At 42.5% G+C, this 10566-nt stretch overlaps 1 protein-coding gene across 1 annotated transcript; it reads left to right on the top strand.

The window, feature by feature from the left end:
- Window positions 1–1261: 1261 nt before the first annotated feature.
- LOC311107547 (ankyrin repeat domain-containing protein SOWAHA-like) lies at window positions 1262–3437 on the top strand. The gene has a single exon (XM_084150054.1). It carries the CDS (start codon window positions 1499–1501, stop codon window positions 3107–3109), a length of 1611 nt encoding a protein of 536 aa, XP_084006180.1. The 5' UTR covers window positions 1262–1498; the 3' UTR covers window positions 3110–3437.
- Window positions 3438–10566: the final 7129 nt, after the last annotated feature.

Genomic DNA, 10566 nt, shown 5'->3' with positions numbered 1-10566 from the left:
GTATTCATATGGGAAAGGGACCAGATTTAGATTTTTGTAATTTAGCAGACACTCTAATCCAGAGCAATTAGGGTTAAGTGCCTTGCTCAAGGGCACATCTACACATTTTTCAGCTAGTCTGCTCGGGATTCGAACCATTGACCTTTCAGTTAATGGCCCAACGCTCTTAACCATTAGGCTACCTGCCACCTAGGTATACAGATATGTTCTAAACAGGTCATGGTTTTAAAGAAATTCTGGAAAAACTCTTGGCCCTAGGGAGGCTGAAACCCCTGTCAAACTGCAGCAACCGTGTACTTGTTAATATGAATTATATTTTACAACTACTTTCCTTTACACAGACACAACCACTGCAATTGGACAATAGTACTCACAGGGCTGAGCTTGCTTTATGCAGGTTTACATCTTATAGGCCTATGCAACTGCAGTTAAAAAGTAACTCCCAGTCTATTTATGTTTTGGGTTGACATTTTGGATTGAAAAGGTCAAGGTAGCCTCGCCAGCCAGCCCAAGTTTGAATATAGCCTAAACCAAATTTGATCACATTCACATTTTCTCCTAAAACAAATAAACGGGCTATAAATAGGCTACATAACATTACCACTTAATTTACCCTGGCCAGAGGGCAAGAGTGGACAGGGCGCATTGGCTGTAGCCTATGCAGATGCGGGCTGTGGTTGTTATCAGTAGCCTAGTTGATCAGACTGAGAAATCGTCTCGTTTTCTTCCCATACAGTTTAGGTGTAGGCTGCTGCAACATTTCTGTAAAGAGTTCTTGCTTGTGTATGTCGGGAGTGATGTATTATCACGTTTGCTAAATAAATACTGGAGGACAGTGGAGCTGCGCGCGTTTTGCTAGATGGCGTGCTTTGTGCCCGGCCTGCGCAACCTGTGATTTCCGTGAATCTGATTGGTTAAAACACAAAACAGAACGCACAGAACCTGCAGCACAGATAGGCTTACTTAAAGCGCGAGATGACAATCAAGTCTCTCGAGTCATACAGTTCTAGTCCAAGTTAAATCACGAGTCACAGACGCTCAAATCGAAGTCCAGTGGCAAGTGTTTTTTCTTTTTGCAAATTCAAGTCTCAAGTCGCGAAATTTGCAACTCTAGTATTACGCGAGTCCAAGTCACGTGACTCGAGTCCACCTCTCTGGCAACACTAGACTAGACTAGACTGGCATTGAATCGAATAGATCCTCTAAACTGGGAAAAGAAAAAGGGATGATACTGAAACGTGAACGCGCATATGTCGCGCACCGGCCGGGTACGTTTGGCATTCACCGCAAATCCGCAATCTCGCGTTCATGCCAAGATGATATTTTCTCAGGAAATGTATTTGACCTGACACCGGAAACAGCAGTTAGTGGTGCCCCTCGACGCGAGGGGCATCAATCATCATAGAAGAAGACGGGCGGGACAGTCCGGGAGCGGAGAGTTTCAGAACAACAAGTTAACATTTCTCCGCTATCTGGGCAGAGGTGAACATTGAAAAAGATGGCTTTGACTGAAGAAACTATTTTGACTTTTTTGTTGGAACACGGGGGAAAAGTGAAGAATTCGGATTTGCTGAATCATTTTAAACCTCAGATCAATTGCTGTGATCCCGCGGAAAAGAAGCACAATAGGGATCTATTCAAGACAATTATAAACAGCGTTGCGGTCGTCAAACAGATAGATGATGTCAAGTTTGTCGTTGTAAAGAAAAGGTTTCACGACTTTGTGAAAGGGGGAATGCATTTAACCACTGAGAAGTCGGACTTGGACGAGAGGATTTGCAGTCAAAACACGTCGTTCTCACCGAGTTCTTCAGAACACAGTGAATATTCAGCCATTTCCAAATCTGGTAAGATACTGAACTCTGACATTGAAAATAACAATTCATATTGTGCTTCAAGCATACATGGAAATTGTTTGAACGATAATGTAAAACATATGCCTCTGCATATAAATGAATTAGGAGGAAGACCAAATGCGCACCCAGCAGGTTATGGGGGTGCCGTTAGGTCAAGTAAGCCTATTAAAAATGCTTATCAAGAAAACCCCACAGTCAAGATACTGAATGTTTCAGCTGATCAAGGGATCAGAAAAACTGGAAAAACTACTGGCCCTGTGTTTGCTATAGTGGCAGTGAAATCTCCACCACAATCACAGAGAGAAGATCCAGTACTGGTGAGGCAGGATGGACAGAAAACTTCAGAGATCCTAAGCATGTTGGAACAGAGACCTCCCACTCCTCTACCACCAGAGGCAGTCGTGACTCCTAAACCCCCAGGCAGAGTGAGCTCAGAGTGGGGTACAGGCACCTACACCTCCCCTGGGGCTAAAATCAGACATCCAGAGCTAGGAGAGACACCACAAACATCTGGCTCTCCACAGCTGAGGAGAACCCCAGACAAGCTCCTGAAACAGGGCAACGACACCACCAATGATCTCACCAAGGACGCCAATAAGGTTAGCAATAAGGATGTCAATAACTACTCTGATCAATCTGTCCCTTTGGAAGCTGCAGCTCATGAGTGGCTGGTGAAGTCTGCTGCCGGTCTCTGGGGTCAGATCCACGGCCTCCTGTTACAGGATCCACAGCTAGCAGAGAAGAAAGATTTCATCTCAGGTTTCACTGCCCTCCACTGGGCGGCCAAGGGCGGCAACGCAGACATGGTCCGCAACATCCTGGACATCTCCAGGAAGAGAGGCACGGAGGTGGACGTCAACAGCAGGACACAGGCAGGTTATACTCCTCTACACATCGCTGTCATACACGGCCACGATGGAGTCATAACCTTGCTGGTGAGAGACTACGGAGCCAGTGTGAATATAAGGGATAACGATGGGAAGAGGCCGTACCACTACGTGGATAAAGGTGTGTCGTCTGAGCTCAGGGAGCTGCTAGGGGACCCACAGGCGTCCCAACAGGACAGGCGTCAGGACAAGCCAGAGGATGAGGAGGACAAGGAGCTACCCAGGGGACTGAATACACTGAGCAGACTGATAGGACACAGGAAGAGACACAAACACCACGCTGGTGAAGACCCAGAGGATGACAGAAAGGATGGGCCGCAGCCATACTATCGCAGACACTTCTCAGATATGTTCTATCATCATTGAATGTTCAACATTTGAACAGAGAATCCATTTAAACCCTCTTGACACTGTATGAGAATATTTGATCAAGCCCCAATGTGAATGTTGAGTATTTCACTAAGTTAACTGAACAAGCACTAATATAAGCCATGTACTGATGGTGATGCAATCTACCTTTCTCATCTGGTACTAATATTTTACCTGTCTTGATTTAGTGGTGAGACATATTTATAGCTATATAGGGATTTCTAAGCTCTTAAGAAAGTCATTGACTGTAACGTGTTGACAATGAAGTAACAATGTTTTATTTTATTTTATACTGACCCAAGTTATTTTATAAAGTTGCATAACAAATACCATTCATGTTTTCTATGTGTCACACTCTTATGTCTGCACTGCAGGGGTGTAGTCCTATACTGGCAGCCTGGAAACAACCTGTCATTTGATTGATTCAGCCGAACTATACGAGGAAATATGGCAACAAACCACACCTTGGCAACAACAGAGTGGACCCAAACACCTGTGTGTTCTCCATTAACAGTGATGCCATCATGAATGATTCCATGGTGTTTATTTTCACATATTTCTTCCTCTGCTTTAATCAATCTTGTTTGTCAGGAATGTGTCAAAGTAAAATACATTATGGGGATGTGTCAGTCAGTTCTCGTACTGCTAAGAACAGAGCATTACAAAATGCTTTGTAGAGAAAAACGTTGCCCTTTTCCCTATCTGATTTAGCTTGTTGCTGTTACATTCATTCAGAAGAAAGAAGCCTCTCAGCTTGAGAATGTGACTGTAGGGGAGGGGAGGTAAGTGGGAGGCCATCTATGCTATGAGTGGGTGGATAGAATGTTGCCTTCGCATTAAATTATCAGCTTTGTTTATATGAAGGAGTGATGGAGGAGCTGGGAGGTACAGTGGGAGGGGAGGTAAGTGGGAGGCCATCTATAGGTACAGGGCACACTATCTGTACCTCATTCCTTTCCAGATTCCCGTGGCAGTACAGGAGATGTCCAGAGGAGGACAAGACCAGGCAGAAGGAGGGTCCTGTGTTTTGGACAGTCATCCCACTGGGCACACACTGGTTGAATCAAAGTTGTTTCCACGTCATTTCAATGAAATTACCTTGAACCAACGTGGAATAGACAGACGTTGAATTGACGTCTGTGCCCAGTGGGATGTTACATGACCTGGATTTTAACATTTATTTAAAGCTTTTTCATCAAACTGTCACCTTTTCTTGTCATGTCAGATGGTCCAGCACCATCCTCAGACAACTGCTTGATTTTTTTGGTATAATTCTCATTTCTGGATAAGGTTTAAAATAAAGGTTAAATCCTAGGTCATATGACATGATAGCCGAAAACACTGGGCCCTAGACATAAGCTATTCTACACAGATGACCATTTTGGTTTTTAGAAGCTTCTAAGTACAGCTCCTACACTGATAACGATTAATTTAAAAGACTAAGTGAAATGACGTAGATACAGAAAGTAAACAGCATAGTGGGTCAATTTCTGAAACAACTAAGAGCGATAGGCGCGAGGCTCAACTTCTCCGCTGTTTTGGTCCCCTGGCTACAACGCTGTGAACAGCGTGAAGTGAACCCGTGCACATGGGCAGATACTGTGTGGGACTGTGTGAGAGCAAAGTCTTGCATCTCGTTCATCTCAATATCTGCAGTGCTGCTCGTGGCAACGTCACTTTACTGAGTCTACCTTTAATCAATGTTTGTGTCAAGCCATTTGAGAAGTTTTTCTGCTGAGTTAGTGGTACAGACATAAATTCACCCTCCCGGTCGTAAACAGGGTCAGACATGGCTGGGATTCGTCTGACTGCAGGGTTAAATGTGTTATTAAAAGGTGCAGTCTGGGATATGTCCCTGTATATCCCTCAGTTTGAGTGGCAGGGCTCCCGTCGGGCTGAAACACGAATCCCAGATTGCAGCTTTAACGTCCCTGAGGCTAGTTATGTGAGGAGCAGTGAACTGAACATGTTCACTCAGGCTGGCTGGCTGCACGCGTCCCCCCATTATGATGTCACTGCTCCCCATTCTGTGTGGGGAGAATTTTGCCTGGGGAGTCGGGTTCTCTGTCTCACCCATCTGTCTGTCTGTCTGTCTGTCTCACCCATCTGTCTATCAGACAACATGCCGATTTGAAATTGCATTGAAAATCACCACTTACAGTCATGGCCAAAATTGTTGGCACCCCTGAAATTTTTCCAGAAAATGAAGTATTTCTCACAGAAAAGTATTGAAATTACACATGTTTTGCTATGCACATGTTTATTTCCTTTGTGTGTATTGGAATAACACAAAAAAAAACAGGAAAAAAGCAAATTTGACATAATTTCACACAAAACTAAAAAAATGGGCCGGACAAAGTTATTGGCACCCTTTCAAAATTGTGGATAAATAAGTTTGTTCCAAGCATGTGATGCTCCTTTAAACTCACCTGGGGCAAGTAACAGGTGTGGGCAATCTAAAAATCACACCTGAAAGCAGATAAAAAGGAGAGAAGTTGACTCAGTCTTTGCATTGTGTTTCTGTGTGTGCCACACTAAGCATGGAGAACAGAAAGAGGAAAAGAGAACTGTCTGAGGACTTGAGAACCAAAATTGTGGAAAAATATCAACAATCTCAAGGTTACAAGTCCATCTCCAGAGATCTAGATGTTCCTTTGTCCACAGTGCGCAACATGATCAAGAAGTTTGCAACCCATGGCACTGTAGCTAATCTCCCTGGACGTGGACGGAAGAGAAAAATTGATGAAAGGTTGCAACGCAGGATAGTCCGGATGGTGGATAAGCAGCCCCAAACAAGTTCCAAAGAAATTCAAGCTGTCCTGCAGGCTCAGGGTGCATCAGTGTCAGCGCGAACTATACGTCGAAATTTGAATGAAATGAAACGCTATGGCAGGAGACCCAGGAGGACCCCACTGCTGACACAGAGACATAAAAAAGCAAGACTACAGTTTGCCAAAATGTACATGAGTAAGCCAAATTCCTTCTGGGAGAACGTCTTATGGACAGATGAGACCAAGATAGAGCTTTTTGGTAAAGCACATCGTTCTACTGTTTACCGAAAATGTAATGAAGCCTTCAAAGAAAAGAACACAGTACCTACAGTCAAATATGGTGGAGGTTCAAAGATGTTTTGGGGTTGTTTTGCTGCCTCTGGCACTGGGTGCCTTGACTGTGTGCAAGGCATCATGAAATCTGAGGATTACCAAAGGATTTTGGGTCGCAATGTAGGGCCCAGTGTCAGAAAGCTGGGTTTGCGTCCGAGATCATGGGTCTTCCAGCAGGACAATGACCCCAAACATACTTCAAAAAGCACCCAGAAATGGATGGCAACAAAGCGCTGGAGAGTTCTGAAGTGGCCAGCAATGAGTCCAGATCTTAATCCCATTGAACACCTGTGGAGAGATCTTAAAATTGCTGTTGGGAAAAGGCACCCATCCAATATGAGAGACCTGGAGCAGTTTGCAAAAGAAGAGTGGTCCAAAATTCCGGGTGAGAGGTGTAAGAAGCTTATTGATGGTTATAGGAAGCGACTGATTTCAGTTATTTTTTCCAAAGGGTGTGCAACTAAATATTAAGTTAAGGGTGCCAATCATTTTGTCCGGCCCATTTTTTGAGTTTTGTGTGAAATTATGTCAAATTTGCTTTTTTCCTGTTTTTTTTGTGTTATTCCAATACACACAAAGGAAATAAACATGTGCATAGCAAAACATGTGTAATTTCAATACTTTTCTGTGAGAAATACTTCATTTTCTGGAAAAATTTCAGGGGTGCCAACAATTTTGGCCATGACTGTAATAATCACAATTGTGTGGAGGTCAATTCCATTTCAATTGCTGAATTGAATATGGAATTTAATCCGGAATAGAACTCAATTCCAGAACTGACTGAGTCGTAAATGTTCCCCATTAGTAAACCATTAGGCATGAATGAGGGATACTATTAGTCACTCATAATCACCACGTCATTACCCACCAGCCATCACTCCAACCCCTACCACACCCAAGGAAACAAGGAGTCAGCCTTCTGTTGTTACCATGGCAATAGATGACGAGCAGCTTAGAGATGATCAACAGCTGGCTGCTCATTCATGTAATGATCCGTATTCAGTCGGGTTGGTGTGACTCAGCATCGCATACTTGGATCACCTCAAACCTTTAAAACCTCACAGAAAACCTCTTGGTTAAAAAAAGAAACAAAAATCAATCTTTGCAGTGTAAAAAAACGTTTACATGTAGAGAGCACAACGTTAAACTTTAAATGTATCCAATGCTACATTCTAAAAAGGTCTAAATCAAGACATTTGAATCAGTTTACACATCGTTTACACTGATTTATTTTCACCAAAGGACAAAAATAGTGATGACGGGGTTTGGAACACAGACAACAATAGCATAATAAGTGATAGTTTATTAAACAATGTGCCATTGTCTCTCTGTCTGGGGAGAGGTCAGCACTCAGAGTAGTGATGATGCATTCAGTTAAACAGTTGTACTCACAGTATCACAGCGGCCATTCAACCCTGCTTATTTGGTATTCATCCTTCTATGGGCTTGGTCGGTCTCGTTAGGCCACCATGGCTCTGTCAAATGAACAAAAGCTGTAATTATTATAGAATAACTTTACATTAAAGTTCGAGCCCTGAATGCTGATTGTCTGAAAGCAATGGTATAGTAGACCGTATGAAAAAAAATAACTTTTTACTGTTCTAATGACGTTTGTAACCAGTTTATAAAGCAGTAAGGCACCTCTGGGGTTTGTGGTATATGGCCAATATACCACGGCTAAGGGCTGTATCCAGGCACTCCGCATTTCGTCGTGCATAACAGCTCTTAACCGTGGTATATTGGCCATATACCACACCCCCTCGTGCCTTATTGCTTAAATAGACCACATCGCCCCCTGTCTGCATGGAACTGTCAGGGGAAAATAACTTTCAACTTAAGTGAAAAGATGAAGAAGTTGTCATCTCCATCTCATATCAGTGTAGGCCTACCAGACAACCTTTAGTGCTATGGGCTTACTACAGTAAAGGGCCTCTCTTTTAACAGGGCTCCCCCTTCCCCTGCCCTTAAACACTATTAAAGTATTGCCTGTGTTGGGTTGTATAACAGTAACCAGTACTTTCATAACCCCTTTCTACCCCCAAACTCATGGAGCACTGAGCAGAGAACTGGTAAAGGCCCAGTGCAGTAAAAAAAACTTGATTTTCCTGTGTTTTATATATATGTTTTCACACTATGAGCTTGTAATAATACTGCACATTTTTTTACATGAGGATAATACCCTTAACAAAAATAAGCTATTTTTCTTTCTTTTCGACCATTTTAATTGAAAACAATCACAGTAAGGTACTTAATTGTTACCCAGAAATGATTTGATATTGAGATTTAAAAAAAACAGCTGTATTGGACCTTCAAACGGTTCTGTTCCAAGAAGCCAGTCAAGTGGAAGGGTTGTGGAACACTGGAGACAGAAATTTACATTTTAGCAGATGCTCTTATCCAGAGCGACTTACAGTTAGTGAGTGCATACATTATTTTATATTTTTCATACTGGCCCCCCCGTGGGAATCGAACCCACAACCCTGGCGTTGCAAACGCCATGCTCTACCAACTGAGCTACATCCCTGCCGGCCATTCCCTTCCCTACCCTGAATCCCGGTCGCGGCCTGGATTCGAACCAGGATCTCTAGTGGCACAGCTAGCACTACGATGCAGTGCCTTAGACCACTGCGCCACTCGGGAAATAACACACACAAGGGGGTAAAGGAGGGTAAAATGGACACACACACACACACACACACACACACACACACACACAGAGATGTTTGAGTATCAGCACAAGCCCACCCTGACACAATTGGCCTTCTGATGTAATCTGATTTTTGTGGTCACAGTTAATGTTTACTGCGTTTATGACTTGGTTCATTGCAAATGTAGCCGGCGCGGTCTGTTCGTTGCCGACTACTGCGTTGTGTTCCGGTGCACTGAAGACAAGACACTGGCGTACTTGAAGGCACTTTATTGTGTACAACTCTCTCAATCTGTTCAACATCAAAAAGAGAAAATGTTCAAAACTCTACCCTCGACCAGAATCCGCCTCTCTCAGTCGAGTACAATGCAGACTGAGCATAATCACATTCAAAAATACAAGGAATAAAATACAACATAATTGGAAAATAAACATCGCATCTGGTGTATATCTTATGTATGTGTCATATTGCATGTTATCTCTGCCAAAAACTCTGAGCTTTTAGCCTTTACATTAATACTGTGCAACATGACATAAACCATCTTTCAAATAGGTAATACATACAGTAATATGCACGAAGCAACATGTAATCCTTCACATTTGAGCTTTTCAGTGCCATTAAACACTAATCAATACATGAAAACATTTTAAATGAACACATATTTTTAACCTGATATAGGGAATACATACCTGTTCAACATCAAAGAGAGAAAATGTTCAAAACTCTACCCTCGACCAGAATCCGCCTAACATAAAAAGAACAACGTGGGCTTCATCACGAGGATAGAATGACGATTGCTAACTTACAGCTAAACAAAACACGAGGTTAGCTAAGTTAGCAATTTCTCAAACTCTCAAAAATAGCTAAATTCACGACACAGCTTGATTAAATGTACGTACACTCATCATATAACATACATACAAGTTACTATGTGCACTGAAACGTTTTAGTTTTAACAGGTATATCAAGTTTATATCACGCCGAAGTGAACACATACCTCTCTCAGTCGAGTACAATGCAGACTGAGAAAAGCATGACACCCCTCCGTATATAACCAAACCAACACTCTAGAGGGCGCACTTACACAACTAACTCTCCCAATATCTGTAAACTACACGAAATGCTGAACAATACAATATTTTGGTGAAATCAACTCACAAAATAAAATAAAAAATAGAAAATGAACGGTTGCAAAAATCTGTAATTCTTTGACCTGTTACATTCACCCCTCTTTAATTTCACCAAAATCCTTCACACTTCGAGGGTGGAAAATAACCAAAAACATATAGAATAAATCTCTTGTCCACTTGGTCCAAGATAGCCCTGGGACTCCATTTCCCATATACAGCTTATAAAGCTACTTACAAAGTAAGTTAAAAGAAAACAGCAGTTGATCAGGCTACTGCCCCTTCTAGTGAATATGATGCCTTATACACCATATGAAATCTTGGAACACTTTCCCTCCAATATGAACATCTCATGACCCAGGTCATACTACTGGTAATAAAGAAAAATATCTTAATCTCAAAAATGTATCTAAAATAAAGAACGGAAAGACAGTGACCTTCTGACTCCTGTAACAAAACCCTTGGTGAGTGGTTTTTGCACCATGTTCTCTATCAAGCGATCGACTGCCTTAACAACCCTGCCAGTACGTGTTCTGACAACCTGACTTTCAAACCCTTGTACTTGGGAGGGTATC

The sequence above is a fragment of the Coregonus lavaretus genome, assembly GCF_964263955.1.
Source record: "Coregonus lavaretus genome assembly, chromosome: 32".
In the NCBI taxonomy this organism is placed as follows: Eukaryota; Metazoa; Chordata; class Actinopteri; order Salmoniformes; family Salmonidae; genus Coregonus; species Coregonus lavaretus.
Note: the sequence above shows the minus strand (reverse complement) of the source record. Positions and strands in the feature narration are given on the sequence as shown.

Coding starts and splice junctions, on each gene's coding strand:
- LOC311107547 (XM_084150054.1), top strand. CDS start 1,499: ATGGCTTTGACTGAAGAAACTATTTTGACTTTTTTGTTGGAACACGGG.